Here is a 22560-nt window from a genome sequence, read left to right on the forward strand (position 1 = left end):
TTGATACTGAATCAGTTTTTTTTAGATGAATTAATACATGTTCACATTTATTCTAGAACTACAGTAACATCTTACATGGGGACAGGAGGTGACAATCAATAAATGGGGGAAAAAAGTAACTGGCGTTTCTTTTTTGAAAAAGTAACTCAAATATTTTCTTGTAAATTAAAAAGTAATGCATTACTTTACTAGTTACTTGAAAAAAAGTAATCTGATTAGGTAACTCTGATTAGGTACCCCCAACACTGATAATGAATAGCCTATTTTTATAGTTTTGCGAAGCTTGTATATCATGAAGAAATTGTAAAGAAATGTTTAAAAAAAAAAAAAAAAAAAACATCCTTAATTCTCATCCATTGGGCTATATCATAAACAACTTGAAAAGTGGTGGAGTCTTCAATAATGCAATCGCAACTGGGGCCTCGACTCAAAAATGATGGGAACCACTGATTTAAACGGGTTTCTTTAGCATGGAAAGTAGGGGTGGGAGAAAAAAATCGATTCACCTAACTATAGCAATTGTTTTTAAAACTATTTAAAAATCGATTTTTATTTCATTATTCCTAAGAGGTGGTGGGGAGAAGTTAACGCTTTGTAATTCCCACAGAGGCGAAATGTATCGGTGTGTTCGACTTGGAGCAGCACCGCGCAGACGATCAGCCGCGAGAGCGATTCGAAAGCAGGCGGAGCCGTCATTATATATAGATCAGTGCGAGCCGTCTGTTCTCTGGAGCTCTCGCGGTGCTTTGATGTCATACAACGATCGGTCTGCAAAGTAACATAGCACTTTATTTTATTTCAGAAAGTATTTTTTCTGCTCATTTTGTTGAACATTTGACTATTATATTCATGTGCAAGTTCAGGGTTTTGATACTTGAAAGTTTCATGGTTCAAGGCACTTTAAATATAGGCTACACTGTGTATGTGTATGCTCCTGAAATAAAAGTCTAGAAAGATGTGATGCATTGTTTTTGTTAATATGACTCATCATATACAGTCTCTTTTAAGGGTATAATCAACTATTTTCCATTGTCTAGTCTTTAATAAGCAAACAAAAATCACAATAAATTGTAATATCGAATCGCAATCGTGACTGCTAAGATGTGTTTTTATTATTATTGTGACTCTATATTAAGTGTATCATTCAACTTTTTCCCAGTTAAAAACAAAACTTGCAACACATAGCAATATCGAATCGCAATACATAGCCTATCCTATCGGCACCCAAGTATCGTTATAGTATCGAATCGGGAGGTAGGTGTATCGTCCCATCCCTAAAGAGAGGCTTTTCTGTATATCAATGGTTGGGAGACTGTGACAAATATTATTTAGCATATGACGTCACATTAACAGTTTAGAATAATGATCAAATAAAACTTGGCCTATCCTATATAAAAAATATTTAAAACATTTATTTATTCATATTGTAGATGTTCTCAGTGGGATATCTTGTATGAGGAAAAGCGTTAATGAAGTCATTAGTTAAGTGTACCTTGAGACACTCTCGAAACTCAACCCCTCAGCGTCTCCACACACACACACACACACACACACACACACACAAGCCTAGTCCTCCAGCATTAGTGACTGACTGCATGCGAGTGTGGGACAGACTCTACCCTCCCACGGCCGCTCTGCGCCAACAAGAAGGAGTTTATTCAACGTCCCGTTGCTGATTTCTATTTGTTTGTCACGAACCCCGTATCTACTCACGTCTTAGGAATGCCATGGCTACTCAGAACAACCAGGATTACTTCAGGTCGGTCAGCAGCGAGTCCACCACATACATGATGGTTCCGGCGAACAGCCGCGGTCGAGACTCGCCGTCAAAGTTATGGATCGCGATGGTGGTGATCGTGGTGGTCGTGCTGCAGATCGCTTCGACCACCGGACTCTTTGTCTACTTAAACATGTCTTTATCGCAGGTAAGCCAAAGTTCTTTAAGTTGCACTGATTATATTCTTGTTGCAGAGGCCGTGACTTTAAACTTGGCGAGCTTAGTGCCAGTATTTTTGGGCATCACAGGCGCGTTCGGGGCGACGGCGCGTTCAAAACAGCGCACTGCCTAGACAGCATATTTACTTGTGTTTCCCGTGCCCCTGATGCCGCAAAATGCTGTCAACGTAGGCAGCTGACTAAGTTTTGAGACACGGTTTACAGCAGAGGAAATTTTTACCAAGTTGCAGATCCAGCAGCAGTTTATATTCCAAGATAGGCTACTTAGGGAATGCTATCAGGATAGGAATTAACATAGCCAAAGAAAGCAAAGCAGTGGGATTGGGATGGGAAAATGGTTTAATTCTTTTCATTTAATATGATCATTTGTTGCTTTGTGAGGACTGGCGTGATTCAGTCAAACTGTTAGAAGAATCAAATCACATTTAATGTGTGCTTGTGGATAATATTATATATTTTTTTAAAATTAAATAAAAATAAAAACAATATACATTTTTAATACATTACATTCAAATTATTATTATTATTAAAGTCCAATACAACAAATGTCTATAGTATTTCTAAAATAAAGACAGTGTGAAAAGTTATTATTAACAGAAAGAATTAATTTTGCAAAACTGCACACAACGAAAACATGATTACCCAATCAAAAGACCGAGATAAGGAAGTCCTGCTGTTTTGCAACATTGTATTATGTTGGAAACACTTCAAAAGTGCATATGCATGCTTTATTGCCTAGTCTGGATGTCATAATTCAGCATAATAAATAGATAACAACAGGTGCTTATGAAATGCACCAACGCCATGAAATACAACATATAATCTTCACAATGTTAAGATTATTGGATAAGTATCATTTTAAAAACAACCAATATACTCAGCATGCAGTGCATATCTTTTATGCTCTGCCTTTTTGTGATGAAATAATGTGTTTAATCATACTCTGACCTGTATCTATGAAAGCTAATCATGTTGAAAAACCCAAGAAGGGTGGTTGGGTTCTGTAAACCCAGTTAAATATTAATAAACTTTGAAAAAGTTAAATATGAAAAAATATATATGGGCTGTAATCTCAATATAAAACTGCCCTTCGATCAGCAAAGCCTGTAAAATGATACCACTTGAGAAAAGGGATTGTTTTAGATAAACGCTCTACCTCTGAAAGGAAAAAGAAAGTGAGGTTAATTCACGGTCACACTGTGAGACTATAAAACACAACAGGGAGGATAACAGTAGAAGCTCCCACGCAAGTTGGATTTAAACAGAGTAAAGGCTGACCTATTTATAAGTAACTACGATTGACAAAATCCATTTAGATTAGGTGTCGGACGAAGCTGCAAGGTGGTGCTGGGTCATGGTACTATATGGTGTCTGCTTTTGGGAAAGCAGTTTGCAGTTCAGACCAGCTCCAATCTCCTTTTCCCTCAACCGACATGGTATACATGTAGTTCTAGACAGGCCTCTCATCAACAATACCAGAAATTCACTGTAAATCAATACCCTGCAAGCAAATGTGTGTCTCCTCACTGGCTCCCCATGGCAAACCTCCTGTGACATTTTCCATTGCCAAGATCCACAACGTCTCAGTCTCTCACCCTCTTGTTTTCCCCTCTCCTTCATGTTCGGCCTTTATTCTTATTCAATTTTCTTCTGTCTTTCCCTCTCGTTTTCACTGTAATATTATGGTTTTTATGTAGAACATATAATTATAGCTAATTGTGGCTGCTTTTCTCTGATAATTCTTTGCGGATTCAAGTTGCGTTATGTTTGCCAGGCCCAAAGAAGGCATGGATAGTTTCCAGTGTTACACAGATTGGTTCAACCTTAAATACAAAACTGACAAGAGACAAAGCTCTGGATAAATTTCACCAATATAAAGTGACTTTGAGATATTTAAGACTTTTTTTTAGAATTTGCTGTCCTGCAATTAAATTGATTAGGGAGCAAAGAGTAGCTTTTTATTTTCATCGTTCCACAATAAATTAAACTAGGCCAAGCAATGATTCACTTCTCTGTATAAATCTTGTGTAATAAATCTGAGAAGGGTTTGAAATATCTCCTGGCCTATTCTGGAGGCCCAGGTTATGATGAAGTTTCAGTCATACATGAACAAAAAGCCTTAGGAAAATATTTTCAAGGATTAAACAACACCGTGGTGTTTGCTGAAGGATTAAAGATCTTTTTTTTCCAAAGGGACAGTCATCAATTCAACACATGCTGAAAAAGCAAGAAAAGAAGAAAGGAATCATGAGATTTTAAGTGAGAATGTGTTGAAAATAAAGACACACATGCATCGCATTCTCTCTCTTTCACACACACACACACAGCTGTTGCCCAATGAACATTCTTCAGCACTAACATAAATATCCTGTGCTCACTGTTGGTGCACTGACCAGATGGGATGCTCACAGTGTTGTCCTAAAAGACAAGTAAACACCTTCATTTTACCCCATTATCAGAGTTTGAAAGGACAAACAAAGCCTTGGTTTACACCAACAGGGCTGCTAATAAACAAAGCAACTCCCTCATTTAGCATCATTAAACTCTGCAGACTGAATGTTTCACCGCCGCGTAGGGGCATTTTATCAGCCTTTATTTGACAATAATCAAATTTAACGTAAAAAGTACTTTTCTGACGTGATTAGCCCCAAAAGGAGGCTAAGACTTGCTATTCAGTCAAGTAACTCGAGTTAAAATAAGTTCATAATTACTCCAATCTGTCCATGTCATGTTTAATTTCTGTATTAATTATGTGTGGAGGAAAAAAAAAAAAAAAAAAATCCTGCTTCTCAGAAGTACTTAGATATTCTAGCAGGGCAAGACGACTTGTGGGGCCCCATTTGGATCGGGAAAAGAAGCCGGGGTCCACTGACAGGCACATAGTTAGTATTCTAGAAGTGTAACATTCAGTCAGACAGAGCAGAACGGGACGGTGATGGCCCGAGACTTCATAGAACACCCAGAGGGCTTTAAAAACGCATCACAATGGACTCTTAATAAGGCCTGTCTTCATTGGCCATTTACCAGAGATTTATGAGCCAATGAGAGAAGCCAAGACAAAGGTGATTATAAGAAAAAAGGATTGTTACCCTTGACAACTGGGGCTTTTGCCACACACAATGGCACCGGTCATTGTAAAGTCGAATGTTTGTACGTACAGGTGCATACTGGAGGCCCGATGGCATGCTGAGTATGCACTGTGTCAGTGACTTTAACTTGTTGTTTGTGTCACACTCCTATATCAAGGTTCACTTGTAGTCATGCGCTAATTTTAGAGAAACGCGTCATTGTGAGGAAAACACCTACTGAACGTGTTTGCATGCTTTTCATTGTCTGAGTCTAAATAAAAATCAAACGTTGCTCAGAAAGGGGGTTCCCTTCTTAACATGACATGATTTATTGCTTTTAGAGACTAGTCGACCCAAGGCCACCGCGTTGCTTTCTATTGCCAAGGCAGATTTTGACTTCTGTGTGGTCTTCTGGAGAAGCAAAGAGAAAGAGAACAATCTCCTCAGAGTTTGTTCTTTGCCAAATGCACAAATTGAATATTTGGCTGGAATTTCCTTTGAAGACCTGCTTAGACAAACCTGTTGCCCTCTGGGAAGTCGTCCGAAGTTGCAGCGCTTCAGCCCTCGCAGATCATTTAGATCACAACCAACTTTCAGGCTGCTTTCCTTTCTTTGAGACCGCAGGGGGGGAACTAGAAAAAACATACATGGATGAGGAATAGCTGAAAAAAGAGAGAAGCGGTGAGACGTTATAGTGAGATGGAGAGACAGAGAGCCCCTGCCATGGATTTAAGTTACACGCCTGGTTTCTCTTATTTAATCCTTTCCCAAAAAAGCAATGGATGTGGAGTGAAGCAGAAAGTTCAGTGGTGGCTTCTTTTCCCCAGCTACAGAAATGAGGGCTAACACTGAAGCATTGTTCCCCACTTCCTGCTGCCCTCTCTGGGATCAGAAACCCTCCAGAGCGCCACTGGTGACTCAATACCACCATCTATGTTGACTTTACTTAATTTAGTGCGTTTTGAGCTACATGATTTTTCGGAGTCGGCCCATCTGTGAACCATTACTTATAGAAATACTGTCAGAGTTTACATGTATTAGGGTGTAGCAGCATTGACCCAGAGTTGTCGAATTTATTTGGTGTAACTCATAATGACAAATGATCAGTTTCTGGCTCACACTTCTCCACACCCTGGACAGTGCTTTAGATCCCATCCAGGGCACGCGTGACTGACCCATTTCTAAGAGAGAAATACGCGGAAGTAGGTACTTGCGCGACAAGTAGTTGTTTACAGTTAAGAAGGTTTTGAACATGTACATGCAAGCACAAGGTAACATATGTGACGCATAAGGTAAACTGGGTTTTCGTGATCAAACCCGTGGCTTGTCAGAGGGCGTTTTTATTTTCCAGGTGAAAATAGAAACTCAGATATAGCTCAGGTAGTAATTATAACCTTCATCAGAGACATAAATAACAACAACAAGGCTCAACATTATGAATTATACTTTACAGCATTTATTCATTTGAAGATTTACTATTCAGGGCTAACCAATTAGGATTGTTTCTGATGGTCTCACAAAATATTTTTTTTTTACCATTCAAAAGTTTGCTCTCAGCAAGACATTTTTTTAAAGAAGGGTGCATTAAATTGATCAAAAGTGACAGTAAAAACTTTACATTGTTACAAAAAATTATTACAAATAAATGCTTTCCTTTTGAACTTTCTATTCAAAGAATCCTGAAAAAAAAATGTATCACAGTTTAAAAAAAAAAAAAATTATTTAACCGCACATTATTATTATAATATTTTTTAATATGATAATAATAATAAATGTTAAATGCAGCAAATGATATCTGAAGGATCATGTGACACTGAAGACCATGCTCAGCTTTGCCATCGCAGAAATAAATTACATTTAAAATATATAAAAAAATGTAACAGTTATTTAAAATGGTAATATTTCACAATATTACTGTTTTTAATATATTCTTAATCAGATAAATGCAGCACTAGTGAGCATAAGAGACATCTTTTAAAAACATTCGAAGATCTTACAAAAAAATGAATAAAAAAAAACCAGTAGTGTACTGTTTAGTGGGGGAAAAAGTTTGTTTTTTTCACTAAACCTTTACTTCTTTGCAAAAAGAAAATATGCATCATGAATTCAAGACATTACTGACTGGTTTGTAGCTTTAATGCATTTTTACTAATGTTTTCAAAACTAATCACAAATCATTTTTGAAATTTTGATAAAACCTCATCTATGTTAGCCAGAGAACAGTAACTTGTGACATATTGTATTGAAAACTAATGCATTTAATAATTTTAACAAATCAAACTATTACCAAATTAGCCTTTCTTATTAATGTACTTTTCTGCATATGCTTATAGTTGTTTTAATGTGCTGATCCAGAACCAGACCAAGCGTACCCAAGAGACAAAACCGCAAACGGGTTGTCGATCAACACATGAAGGAGCCTGGCCCCAGTCCCATAAGTCCTTCCAGGACTAGGACCAGCCTCGTTTGTGTGGTCACACAAGAAATTGCAAAACTGGTCTCAGATCAGTCTTGAGCTGTTCCTGTGAGTGCAGCCCTGCTCAACATGGGGGACCCTCATTACCTGCCTGACTCGCTTTGAAAACCGTAATGCAGTGAGAATTAATGAAACACACCTTCTACTGCCACGCTCCGCCGGCAACTGGAGAGTCATTAAGAGCTTTGGCGGACCGTGACTCAAGGCTTCAAAATTGCACACACAGATGCTTAACTGGCGACATATTTCTTGGAGAGGCTGCGGGTTTCTAAAGAGAGAGAAAGGGACAGAAAGTAAGAGCAAGGGTTTCAGAGCAAGGTCATTTGAAAGTACCTCATTATGTAGGACATACCTCTCCAGCTGGCTCAAGGACTTGAGCTGAACTTGTACCCCATTGGCTTTCCATAGAAAGCCCCATTGCAGATGTTCTCATCTACTTTCCTGGAAAGGGTCAAGAGGGATACATGCCCTCATTTTGATCTTCAGCCTACGCTCCGGCCATGAGCAGATTGTTTCCTCATTGAGCATGCCTTCAACTCCCTGTTGATTGTTTCCCAGTTTGCTTCCTAACCCAAAGTGCGTTTTCATTGTTCCTTGGGATGATGTTGCATTCAAACCATATTTTAATGTACTGATTCCAACTGCATGTGATTTGGGTTTGTAATTTAACTTTTATCCTATTGGCAGGTTAAAAATCAGGGGGTTACAGAAGAGCTGCGGTGCTTGGGCTTGCTCAATGCCCTGGATAAAGACCGGGACATTCCTGAAGACCTGGCCCAACTGTTTGGAGAACCTTGCATCAAGCTAGCTGAGGGTATCAAAGCCTATATTTCCAAGGTAAGTTCACATCTCTGTTTTTGATTCTACTGGTTGCACAATATTCTGCATTCATTTGTTGGGATATCTGTTGAGGCAAGCCTCGTCTTAATAACAGCTATTGAAAACATCATCTGCCTTTTCAATACATGGGCACAGTTGTAGACAACAGTTTCAAGTGAAGTTCTTCACAGCAAGAAGCAACTTGCTATTACCATAAATGTGTCCTGGCAAGTGATTACAATCTCCTTAGGGAAGAAAAGTGGATGGTTGAGTCATGGGAGAGTTTTTCAAGCATTTATGCTTGTATATGCAGCATTGTAGAGGGTGACTCACCCCCTTGTCCCGATCATGAACCAGTCTAGCAGTCAGAGCTCAGATTTGAAGGAAATGGCTTGGTTTTCCCCTGGCGTGGCTGGTTATCCCTTCAGTGTTCAGCTTTTTCCCCTCACAGCCTTCCAGTGGTGGTTACATTAATAAAACTGACATGTTTGGAAGCCTAGGGCTTGGTTCTTGAATAAGTTTCGTTCTAAAGGTGTGATTAGACTCGCAGAGTATCAAGTAGTAAAGTCAAACACAGTATCGTTCAAATGTTTGGGGTTGGGAAGTTTTTAAAAATGTTTTTGATAGAAGCCTCTTATGCTCACCAAGGCTGCATTTATTTGATAAAAAGTTAGAATTGTTAAATATTATAATCTAAAATAACTCTTTTCTATTTTAATTCATTTCTTTGATGGCAAAAGCAATGATTTTAGTCTTTAATGTCACATGACCCTTCAGAAATCATTCTAATATGCTGATTTGGTGCTCAGGAATCATTTCTTATCATTATATTAATGTTAAAAACACTTGTGCTGCTTAATATTTTTGTGGAAATCAGGACCCTTTGACAAAAAGACACTTAAGAAAAACAATATTTATTGACATTATTAACATTTATTTAACAACATTTTGAACCCTATTATACGTTAAGGCAAATATAAAAATTTTAATTTCGTCTAAATAAATTAAAATTAAAACATTCACAATTATACATCAATTAAAAAATAATCAGAAGATTACTGTTATGCTACAGATATATTGTGCATCCCTACTTAATTTTATCCATCTGTGTCAGACTAAATAAATAGCAATTTGGCTATTGGTTAACATTCTCCAATAGGCTACACGGCCTAAGTGACATCAGCAGAAATGTAAAAGTTGTTTCAGAGGAAAATAAATTCTTTGTTTGGAACAACCCGCACCAATGAAACATTCACAATAAAACCAGGAAATATTTGTTTAGAAAGTAAATAGGGTTCATTATGACTATAGGCTTTTCATAATGGAGGAAGTGTCACAACTTCTGAAAGGAATTTTTTTTAATACATTTTCCGTGCCACCCCTTTGTTTACCCAAGTCCCTCAACTCCGGGAATATGTTATCAGATTTTACGAAGCATGTCTACCCCGTCCTACGCCTTTCCCTCCCGCCGCTATGCACAACAGCCCATGCGTACCGTCAAATCTTTCACTACTAATTGAGTGAGGCTGCAAACAATTTATTGGCACTCAGAGACAGAGGCATTTGCCTCATAATTAAAAACACATGCGCCACTTCTGAGAGATGCAATTATGGTGCGTTAAAGAATTCCCTGATCATGCGAAGGGGATCGGTCAGTGGAAAAAGTAAACAAATAATGGAGAGTTTTGCCAAATAAAAAGAGAATGTAAGGGGTATATAAGTACATGAGTCTCAAAACACAAAAATAACGTATAGTTGCATGTGTTTGCATGCATGTTCACACGTCAATACGAATAAGAGGGTGAGATTCAGATTTAGATAAAGGAGGAAGATGTTTACACGCAGAGAAAGAAGCAGGCCGAGGCTTTGGGCTCTTTTCCAGCTTCATGTCAGCACAGAGGTAAAGCACACAGAAAAAGAACGAGAGGATAAGGAGAGTGTTCGCAGCGAATGTGTGAGAGAGGAGAGATGAAGCAAATGCATGTTTCTGAAGCGAAGGCCTTCAGAATCCAGAGAATGCCAGAACACCTGGTAGTTATTAAGAAGGGCTCAAAAAAATAAATAAAAAAGCAAAAAGAAAAGTCTGACGTCCTCCAGATTCTCGACTTTAGCCGGACTCGACACACAAACAGCGTACGGACGTGCAGCATATTCAAAACGCTGACCATTGTAGCCCCTGACTTTCCGTGGCTCTTTTGGGGCTTTGGTGTAACATAATGCGGAATGACTGCACGGCTAACAAGAGTCGAATCCTGCAAGAGTTCAGTTAATTCACCAAACAGATGGCCACGTCCACAGAGAATCACATGCAGAAACCCTAACACAAGTCAACAAATCAAAAGACGCCACAACATCTCGGCCAGAATGGATTAGATCCAGCCCAGAAATAATATCAGCATTCCAAGGAATATTATATGCTCAACCTGCACCTGAACAGGACCCCGCAGCAGCCACTTGAGTCCTCTCAATATCCCTAAATCCCTCCTCAGTTTCCCGCAAAGCTAAATGGGACGTTTTGTCCCTGTTCTCCGCTTGTCTCGGATTCTCCTAATGACTCATTAGATGAGGAAGCATCTCGACTTCGGGCTCACATCCGCAGTGCTGCATCACCACCGGCGTCTGAAACAGATTTACGATGAAAGCAGTGATCATACTCGGGGCATTCCGCCAGCCGCAAGATTTCCCGCCAGCCTCAGAACAAACACAAAGGCCATCTCTGTCTGCCCTCTAACCTTTATCTTCTGCACGATCATAGCTCAAGGACTGTGTTTTCGATGGTGTGGTTGGTTTTACTACATGCGGTTTCTCTGGATGAATGTATTGTTTGTTTCAGAAATCTACGGGAAACTGCTAGCTTGTGGATGCGGATTGGGTTTGATAACAAGCAAACACGAGATTTGCTGGGGTGAAAAAGGGTGAAAAGAAAGAAAAAGAGAAAAACTTTAATAAAGTAATAAAGGTCCAGTCGGTGTTCTCATGTTGCGCTGCGTGGAGTTACACGATGGCTCGCCTCCTGCCAAATATGCGCTGAGCTCTCAAAGCTGGTATTACTTAGAGTCGAATTTCAGCGAGTGCTCCGCAACGACCTTCCGCCTAAAAAAAAAAAAAAGAGAGAGAGAGAGAAAGAAAGAGAGATTAAGTCAGGTTTAAAGCCTCGGAAGTCTTCAAGCCCATTCCCCACACCAAAAGAGAGACTGAAGACAGCCTGTCACATCTTTAACACTCCATTAAGTGCCAGTGTGGCAGAGAGCCCTGACAAGAGAGAGAGAAAGAGGAGGAAGACACAGCCACAAACACAACTAATCCTGACTGCTGTTTTTAAAGTGCAGGGTAGGGTTGCACTAGCCGCTTGTAAGTCCTAAATGCGGACATAAAGTTCACACTAGGGCTCTAGTAGCTCAACTGTCAATTTAATTTTACCATTAGTAGTGTGCGGTCTCATAAATTGATGTTTGACTGTATTCATCCAAAAGGTTGTCTTCAATTTGACAGAATAGGCCTACATATAATTAAAATAACAGAAATGTGATACATAAATCATGAAACAAATCCATACTAATATATGAAAAAAATATTATATACGTAGTCATTAAGCAGACGCTATATTTTATTTATGCAAGTATGCATTAAATTCAATCAAAAGTGATAGTAAAAACAATGTTAAAAAGATTTCGAATACATTTTTTTTTTTTTTAATGTTCTATTTATTCAAGGAAAGTATCACTGTTTCGAAAAAATATTAAGCAGCGCAATGTTTTTCACATTGATAATAATAATAAATGTTTTTTTGTGCACCAAATCAGCGTATTAGAATTATTTCTGAAGGATCATGTGACACTGAAGACTGGAGTAATGGCTGCTGAAAATTCATCTTTGCATCACGGGAATAAATCACTTTTAAAATATAATAAACCAGCATACACCTATTCTATAATAACATTTCACAATATCTCAGTTTTTACTGCATTTTTGATCAAATAAATGCAGCCTTGGTGAGCATTAGAGATGTCTTTTCAAACAACATTTAAAAAAATTCTTACTGACCCCAAACTATATATATGTGTGTCACACAAATTACGCTCTCACTGATGTAATCCAATCAGTCTGTCATATTACTGGCAGACCAGCTGAATTACATACTCCTGGTCAGAGGATTTCATAAATATTTAGTTCATACAAAGGCTTACTTTTGATTTAAGTGTAATGGTCCAGTGATCACATTTTTAGTGGTTTTAATGTAGTTCTCATTTATGCTACAGCTAAGCTGAGTTGTAACTTACTGCCCCAGGTGAATAGATGCAGACTTTTACAGGGGGGGAGGGAAAGAGAAAGAGAGAGAGATGAATTCTCATAGTGCTTAAGGTCAGACTGTTGTGCTCTGTAGTGGAACGGTGAAGGGGGCCGGGGGACAGAGGAATGGGGCCGACCTCAGACGGCAGCCAAGAATGGCAGGAAACAACTTGTAAGCATACACACACCCCATTCATTTAAATGCCCATAACAGGCGTGCACTGATTTTATCCAGCGGAGAGTGTGTGTACAGTAAGTATAGTGTGTGTGTTTGTGTCTATCAGTACTGTGTGGGTTATTAGCCGTTAACCTGAGTCATACTGAGCAAAGTCTAGCGCTCTGAGATTTATTGTTCACCGTGCTTTACGCCCCAAGGAAAGCAACAGTTATTTATTAATAATCCTCCTGGAGGAAGGGAACGCGCTGTGCTTCAGAATCTCAACGACAGAGCAAACTCTGGCACTTACGACTGTTTTAAAGTATTGGATTGCCGTCTCCTCTGAGCTCAGCTGGAGAGGACGCTAATGGCTTTCTTCGCACACTGTGTGCATGCACTCACCAGCTTCCTGCTCCTTGAATGAAGGAAAAATCTTCCCTGGCCATTCGCCTTTTCTGGCGCACGGGTGCATTAGGCCAAAGGTTTAATGTTGGGTGTGTTTATTGTTATTGTTGAGGTCTTTGTATGGGCCTGTTCTCTGCCCTCCACCTTCTGAACTATGTTGTGTTTTCCAGAAAGCAGATTGCGCACTCACTTTAACTATAGGCCTCACTGAGTCCTTAGCCAGAAAAAAAACCTGCAGTGATGGATTCTTATTGGAATTTCGGTCATAAATGGGAACCAACCCGAAATAATCCTAATGGGATCAACTAAGAATCCCATAAGACCTTACTGGATAAACCAAAATTCCTACAGGAGTTTTGGATTCTTAATTGATTCTTGCAGTCCTATAGGATATTGTGTCGTCTATCTATCCATCCATCTATCCATCTATCCACCCATCTATCATCCATCCATCCATCTAGAAAAGTTGAATATTATTGAAATGATTTCTATCGATCTTGTTCTCTTTTTCCTTCTGTATTTCTTGTATGCTGCATGTAAAAGAACATGCTAGTAAAACAGCCCTTTATCTGCTCCATATGTGAGATGTGGAATTGATTTCAGGATCATTTGCCAGAAATTATGGTGAAAAAGTAAATGCCTTGGTCAGAAATCCATCTCTGCTGTGGCCTGGGTGAGATTATGTCATGGTATAAAGGCTGCAGGCGCTCGGCTGTCTGATGAATGGAGAGGAGAGAAAGAGCGCCAAGAACAACAGAGACTCCATCACACACTCACTCTTGGATGATGCCAGACAGAGGGGGGCTGGGGACGCAGGGACAGAGAGAGAGGGGAATAAACTATTATTCCTTAAGAAGAAAAAAACTGTCATTTATTGATTTATCAACACAGCCATGCCAGAAAGCTAAAATGAAAGTGTTTGCTTTAAAAAGCCGTTCATATTTGAACACAGACAGTAATACACAACAACTGAATACATTGTAATGTACTGCGAAACACTGAAAGGCAAAACACCATAAATTCTATACACTAACACATATTATAAATCTTACATGCCAAACTTTATATTTCCACCGCTGATGAAATTCTCTGTTATTTGACGTGGTGTTTTTTGCTGAATGGTTTTAATGCAGTGATTCAGTCCTTTACTACATTTTTAACAAATCATCAAGAGTTTTCAATTAATTTAATTTAGGTAAATCAGACGGTGTTTGGAACATACTAAATCCCAGAGCTGAAGCTGGCCCGAGGCAATGGAAATGAGCCAGCAATCAGAGTGTTTTTAGTTCAAGACCCGGCCGGTGGGACTAATGATCTGGATACTGGGGTTTGACTGGTTGAAATATGGCCGTCACAGACTACTGAAAAACAGCCCTTGAGAAAGGTCACCTTAAAAAACTATTCTTAGCTGTTTTCACCCTCCAGCTCAACACAACGTGATCATTTCTGTGCTTAGAAACTGCCATCTTCAAAGAGTTTCTGTAATAAAATGGACAATTAACTTATGTTGCGGTTTCGTAACTTGAGGTAAACTTTAACCACAGTTATCTGCCTGTGAGACAAGAAACAAAAACCAAAAAGGGGGAAAGATGCGCTCATAAAACTGAATCATCTAGTTTCACATTCCTGTTAACAATCTAGAATTTGAAGAGTCATCACATGTCACTGTACTAATGGGACTTTTTTTCTTTTTGCGGCAGGTTACAGACAGCATCATCTCCAAACAGGCTTTACATGGTGAGTATACAATCAGTCATCAGCATAATCACAATTACAGCTTAAAGTACAGTGCTACAGAAACACCAGGAACAATAACAAAAATAGACTGTACCAGAACACAGTGCAGTTCCAAGAACAGGTTAAAATGTCTTGCGCAACACCAGTAAATATTATGATGTATTTGAATGTGCTGATTGTCTACTGTCTGTCTCTCCCTCAGAAGCAAGAGCCATGCCCCATTCATATAATACATCAGGGTCAAAGTTTATGACCACTGTGACACAGCGACCATCGGCCCACCTGACCCTTAGCAGCCTGCCAGGTGAGCTTGAGCTTGTGTGTGTGTGTGTGTGTGTGTGTGCGTGCGTGCGTGTGTGTGTATACAGTACCAGCTGAAACTTTGGACATACCCATCTATTCTTTATTTTTACTATTTTACCAATTTTAGAGTAATCAACACTGATCAATTTTGCATAAATAATTAAATAAAAACAATGTTATTAATAAAATAAAATAAATTAATTAAATTTAGTCTCTAAAAATAATTTGTCAACTTGACCATATAACGGTAAAGCTTATTTTTTAATAATTTAAATCAGTCTTCGAGCTCTTAAAAATGCCCTGCATTTTTCTTGTGTTCAGTGTTCTTTTAGTATCTATATACTATTATAGTATTGATTAATATGTTGAATTAGCTTTTATTTTTATATTTTCAGTTTTAATGAATACATTTTAGTAATTTTGTTTTGTGTTTAAAATCATGTTTATTAGCTTAGTTTTTTTTAAATATATTTCTATTTAATTTATTTAAGTTTTAGCAATTTTAGTACTTATAAGACCTTATTTTATTTCAGTTAGTTGCTAAGGCCAAGCTTTTCATGTAATATTTAGATCAAAGCTTTAGAACAAAAAGTCTTTAAATCTCATAATAAACACATTTTAGCATGCAATACACTACATGACTTTTGCCCAAATTTTTTCCTGATTTGCACTCTAGACTGGTCGACGCTAGTTGCTGAAAGTTAGAGCCAGTCTGCAGATTTCTGTCATTTAGCATACAATGCCCAGTTTTTCTCTGTAACATTTACAAAGTTTCAAGTGTATGATGTCTAGTGTTTTAAAATCTATTCAGATTTTAAAAGTCATGTAGTGTATTCCAGCCAGTTCTGTAAGTAGTACCGTACATGCACATGCTTTATGTGCCTTTCATGTAAAAGACCCATCCCTCCATGCAGGCAGAGGCAGAGCTGCCCTATGTCAAAAAAGCCTGGCACACAGCTGCAAAGAAGAAGTTTGAAATCTTTTAGTTATTTAGCTGCAGTAAAATAAAATCACTAAATATCCCAAAATCTTGTCTGTTGCTTTGAAATTCTAATATAACTGCTCAGATCAAAGACCTATTTACTGCGTGCGTGCCAGAAAAAAAAAAGAGATTTATTCAGTCACGCATCCCAGAAGGAAATGAAACCAAGTCAAACCAGCTTTGTTTCTGGAGCACAAGTCGCAAGTCTGACCGCTAAACTGCAAGGGAGTGTTTTTATTTTTTACACGTGCATGCATTATTCACAAACCTGTCTGCACACTGCTTGATGATGGATCACATAGAAACTATGAAAACTGCACATGTCATTAATTTCAAAAAGCTGAAACTGTTTAATCCATGAGAACATCTATATTAACCGATGTGATAGTGGTGGGCTTTCCTACACATCTGTACTTCATGTGTGTATCTCTCTTTATCAACTTTTGTCACAAGAACGGCCCTTTTAAAACTTTTTGAAGCAGTAAATCAAAGAGCAGATCTAGCGTGTTATTGATCTTCTTTGAGGAATGTGGCTCATTGTGTTTGAGGAACACGCCGCCTGCTCCTCCATGTGTTCTACACCTCCCTTCCTCCCCAGTCTTTCTCTGTTTTTCGATTTTTCACTCTGTTCGTGACTTCCTCTCCCGTGCAGCCATACCTTCCTGTTCTGATCTCTCCTGTACTAAGACAATTCACCAATCTTTCATTCCTCCCTTTTACCTTGTGAATTAATGTGCCTTGCCTTAATCGGCACCTGCTCCTTTGTCTTGGAACCTCTGTTCTTTTTTTTCTTTTTTTGGGGGTCATGAATTATTTGCGCATTTCCGCATTCAGTTTGCCTTTGGCATTACTTAATGCTCACTTAAAGTTAATCTTTAAAACACTAATGATTTTATAACCCTGCTAAATGTAATCTTTAGCAAATCTCAAAATTAATATTCATTTTTCATACTGTACGTTTATAATGTGATGTCTAAATTCACTTGTAGCGTTTAAAATGATGCATGTTAGATTTTATTGATTTATTGGTAACACTTCACATAAAGCCTATATGTATAATGCATTATAAAATTTGTTTGAATGTATTAATTGTCCCTTGTTGCATCTCATCAATAATTGTAACCCCAGTTAATACATTATAACACTTATCAATTCGGTTATAATTATTTACGGCAAGATGTAATGTATTACAATGCACATTATGAATAATTCTAATGCTGTATACCAGGGTTCCTCAAATCTTTCCCTGGAGGGCCAATCTGCTGCATAGTTTAGCTCCAGCCCTGATCAAACTCATCTACCTGTGATTTTCTAATGATCTTGAAGACACTGATTAGCATGCTCAGGTGTGTTTGATTAGGGTTAGAGCTAAACTCTGCAGGAAAGTGGGTCTCGTGGGCCAAATTTGAGGATCCCTGCTGTATACCCTTTACTAACCCTTTATAATACATTATACATAAAGGCTTTAAGTAAAGTATTACCGATTCATTTTATTCATTTATACAAAATTTAATTGAATTTTAAAGTCAGTAATTTATCACTTAAAACATGAATAATTATCAGCTTATTGTTATAAGTCATAATCAACATTTGAAAATCTTCAATTAAAAATCCAATGAATGCAATGAATAAAAGTCCTGCCCTACATTTTTCTTTTAGTATCTATATACTAAATATATAGTGGGTCAAAAACAACCCAATCGCTGGGTTTTCCATATTTTACCCAGTGCTGGGGTGTATTTAACCCAGCATTTTTTAGAGTGTATTTATATTTAGTTCTATATTTTTTATTTAGTTTAATTTATTTGATTTCAGTTTTAGTCATTTTATTACTTCAACTTAACCTTATTTTATTTCAGTTATTCGGTTTAGTTTTGGTTAACAATAACAACACTGGTTGTGTTGAATGTCAGAATGTTTCACTCAAAAATGCATACTTTGCAAAAGTAAAATGGGTTGTGAATAATGCTAACCTAAAGTCCATCTTCTCCCTTTTTCTCAGGTGGCACTCAATACTTCACCCCTCAACCAGACCTGCACCAGTCCTGCCGCCACCCTGTACGTTCCTGGGCCAACCAGAGCTTCGGCGCCCATCTGCACAACATGACGCTGGCCAACGGACGCCTTCGTGTACCCCAGGACGGCCGCTACTACCTGTACTCCCAGGTGTACTTCCGCTACCCCTCTCCCAGCGAGGGCGATCAGAACAGCGTAAGCCATCAGCTGGTTCAGTGCATCTATAAGAAAACCTCCTACCTGAGGCCGATTCAGCTGCTGAAGGGAGTGGGGACCAAATGTTGGGCTCCAGACGCAGAATACGCCCTTCACTCTGTGTACCAGGGCGGCCTGTTTGAGCTGCGAGCAGGCGACGAGGTCTTCGTGTCCGTCTCGTCTCCCACAATGGTGTACGGCGAGGACTCTTCTAGCTACTTCGGAGCTTTCCGTCTGGACCTGTAAGAACATATCAGAGGAGCTAAACTGGGACTACATTACCCATCGGGTGGATCGATTTGGGGCTGTGACCCAAAGACTTCATCGTTCAACTTTCCTTTCTTTAAGACTCTGAATATGTGAAGGATGTGTGAATGAGAGACATTTCGGACAAGGTTGTTTCTTTTAAAGACAGAGGAATGTATGTATATTTTTACAGATCACATCAAAGATGTGAATCTTTGAAACGGTAGCAAAACAGGAGAGACAAAAACTCACACAAAGTGAATCTGTGCCAATGGTGTATAGGGTTTGACGTGTGAACTCCACTCGCGCTCGTCCGCTGGAGGGGAATATTTTTGTGTACAGCGGATCTAAAACAGTTTTAAAAACAGAGATATGAGAAGAGAATGATGACAGCGGGAATGTGGAGGAAAGAAAGATGAGAGGGCAAGTATGCAGCTCTATCAGCCTCAGAGGAGCATCCTGGCAGGTCGCGGGACTGTGGAATTCTCTCCGTCCTGTCAGACCAGCAGAGCAACATGCCCGGACAAGAAAAGGACCTAAAAAAAGTTCACATAAACACAGAGGAATCCAGCTTTCTGCATAGATCGCATTTAAGAACACCCATTCTCTTGAGTATTTATGGCTTCCACGCAATACAAAACACAGTGATGCGATACGATAAAACACATACGTTTTGTCTCAGATACAAATCATTTTTACAAGTCTCCCTCTGCTGTCTGGTCTGGCGTGCAGAAGGAAGTAGACACAGGAGGAGAGACACGTGCTTCCCGGATCACGTGGTCCTGGATGTATGAAAGGTTAAATAAACACTACGCTACACGGTTTGTTGAAATGTCGCGCTTATATGATGCTTTGTTTTTGCTGCACACACACACACATACAAAAACCCTGAAAAACACTTTTTTGACAAGTGGTGCTTCTTAGTTGTACATCCATCTCTTTCTCTGTGTGGTCGGTTGGTTCAACCTGTGTACATAATTGTATTTAATTCAGAAACACGAGGTTTGGAAATGAATGTAATGTTCTCCCATGAAAATCCCACAAAATGAGCCTCCTGCTGTAAACGTAAACGCCGTGACGTTCTCCAAATGAAACGGCGCTGTGAATCTCGAAACAAGCCTGTTTTTTTTCTGAGGGAAAACTGTTTGAAGGAGAGGGTGGGGGTGATTACTTTCCACTGTAAATGATCAAGTGCTGTCACAATGGTGTTTCTGAGCGCGAGCACAAACACTCGCCTGGGTTTCATTGTAAACCACGAGCATGTTTTCTTCTCTCTAGACTCTGCCCCGGTTTTAACTGATAAAGTCAGTAAGCAATAGGGCCCCTGCCAAGACTGTGCCTTAAATCACATTATACAGCGAGAGCGAGCCAAGACTCTTTGTGCCATTTAGCTACGGACATAATGTTAGTTATACCACATATTACAAAACTTCATTCTGTCTGACTCTTATCTGCAATTTGTCTGGATTAAGAAACTTGGATGTTGATATAATCCAGAAGGGGAGAACAAGTTATTCTTCAGCAGGTTAATGCTTTTGGCGCAAATGCATTTCTCTCAACTGGTATAATGTGCCGCAATGCCAAAATTTCCTCACACAGGGTGCTTTTTTATGTCTAAGGGAATTTGACGTCAGATACCACTAGGATTTATGTGTAAAAGTGCCTTTGGGTTGTTGTTATGCACTGATCTGACACCACCACCAATCTAAACTCTTTTTTACCATGTTAAGGGAGGTTCAAAGTATGTTTTAGATCAGCGTTGAAGTCATACATGACCTCATCAATTACACATCATTAACCGCATCATTTTGCAGCCCAGTGAGAACTTGTACGTTGTCCGCTTAGCGAAAACATGAACATTTTGTCATTTACTTGTCGTTCCAATCCATCTGTGGAACACAAAAGAAATATTTAGAAAAATTTTCCAGTGTGGGTTTTTGTTGTTGTTCATACAAAGAAAGTCAATGGGGTCCAAAACAACACCAGACTCTGGAAAAGCTCATTCTGCAAAAGTCAGTCAGTCGTACAGGTGTACAATGAAATGAGGGTGAGTAAATGACAGAATTTTCATTTTGGGGTTAACTTTCCCCCGAAGGAGTCTGGATAATCCTACCAATTCGCACTGACCGAGCTCATTATCCCTGTCAATCTGCTCCGGCCCGCCCAGGGTCTTGTGTGAGTGTGCTCATGTGTATACAAGTTGAAATATGTACCTATCTGTACAACATGGGGGTCGTAGTGGGATGAGGGGTGGACTGGAAAGAGAAATATGGCTGAATTCCAGCAGATCTAGACGGATTACAGCAGGACTTGCCCTCTGAACCACAAAGAACCACAATGTGAACACAGGAGACAAATGTATGTTAGGTGCGTATATACGCGAGTGTGTGTTTTTTAATTAAATGCTTGACTGGTTTCTGAAACAGTGGATGTGATGGTTTGCATACTTTAAATCTCACAGAGCTTTGCGGAGATTTTACGGGACTGCTGTGAAAAACTTGAGCGGGGCAGATCACAGTGAAATCCAGTGAGCCACATGAACTGTCAGTTGAAACAAAAAGACTATTGTGTTTCCTTTTCCAGTGAGAGTTTTTTTTTCTTTGGGATTGTTAAATTCTCTGACCACCAATCTGTGGGACTGTTTTTCATTTAAAGAAAGATGTTATGCACTGTTTACCAATGTTGTGTCTCCATCTTGGTAAGAATGTACTGATATCTCTCACACTCTCCCTCTTTATTGTATAATTCTACAGTGTCTGACCTGTGTCCTTAAAGCATAAGTTCGAGATGTCATTTTCAACAATTAAAGTGCCTTTTTATGAATCATGGGTCATAGTTTGATCATTTAATTGCTAGCTTGTTTTTTTTTTCCATGCCAATAACGTCCATCATGAATTATACGGCATTTGTTTTACTTTTCTTTTGCCAAACTTACACACAATACCACAGCTAACCCACCCACACAGACACACATGACGTTCTTACACAAAAGATGTTTTGTTTTTCTATCCTGGTGGGGACTTCCCATTGACTCCTATTGTCTTATACTCTTTTAAGTAGTTTTTTTAATGTTTTATTCTTTTTTGGGGGTGTAAGTATGATATGTACATTCAGGAACATATCAGATTTTGATTTGAAAAAAATATTTAAAAATAATTACTTTTAATACTTAAGCAAGGATGCATTTAATTGATCAAAAGTGACAACAAAGACATTTATAAAGTTCGTTGAAATTTTTTTTTTTTCAATATTGATGATAATGATACTTGTTTCTTGAACTTGATTTATGATTTATGAAGAATCATGTGACACTGAAGGCTGGAATAATGGCTGCTGAAAATTCAGCTTTAAACTGAACAACACATTTTAAAAGATATTAAAGTGGAAAACATATTTACATTGTTATTTTTATTTTTTGTCATCTATGATCTTAGTGAGTGTCTCAGAAACAAACAATTATTAAAAAATAAAAAATAATAATTTATATATTTTTACTTATGAATAGGACATGATCTGAAAAGTTGGGTTTCACAATAAAACCTTATCAGCACGTCTCAAGAATATTACTTACATAATGATCACCAAGCAGTCATAACTACTGCTAAAAAATCAGGTAAGTGGATGCAAACTATATAACCGACTGTGCATTAGTTTAATAAACTGCTCTACCAGTTGACCATTGCAACCAGCTGGCAAATGTTTCTGTCATTTTACATGGGCAGCCACAATTTTTTCTTTACTCTACAGCCACGATGAACAAAGCTCTTAGAATACATTGCCAGATATATAATGACTACTGCTCCTCTGCTTATGAAGCATATTCACCATTGGGACCGTCCCTAAAGGGATATTTTGTATACACTTAGATCCAAGCGTAAGATCACTCCCAGCTCTCTGTTCTCATAAGTCT

At 38.6% G+C, this 22560-nt stretch overlaps 1 protein-coding gene across 1 annotated transcript; it reads left to right on the forward strand.

The window, feature by feature from the left end:
* The first annotated feature begins 1562 nt into the window (after positions 1 to 1562).
* Positions 1563 to 21473, forward strand: tnfsf10l (TNF superfamily member 10, like). The gene is made up of 5 exons (XM_058782922.1): positions 1563 to 1925; positions 8188 to 8337; positions 14872 to 14908; positions 15111 to 15212; positions 18196 to 21473. Exons 1-5 carry the CDS (start codon positions 1728 to 1730, stop codon positions 18648 to 18650), a joined length of 942 nt encoding a protein of 313 aa, XP_058638905.1. The 5' UTR covers positions 1563 to 1727; the 3' UTR covers positions 18651 to 21473.
* Positions 21474 to 22560: the final 1087 nt, after the last annotated feature.

This window comes from Onychostoma macrolepis, chromosome 07, assembly GCF_012432095.1.
Source record: "Onychostoma macrolepis isolate SWU-2019 chromosome 07, ASM1243209v1, whole genome shotgun sequence".
Lineage (NCBI taxonomy): Eukaryota > Metazoa > Chordata > Actinopteri > Cypriniformes > Cyprinidae > Onychostoma > Onychostoma macrolepis.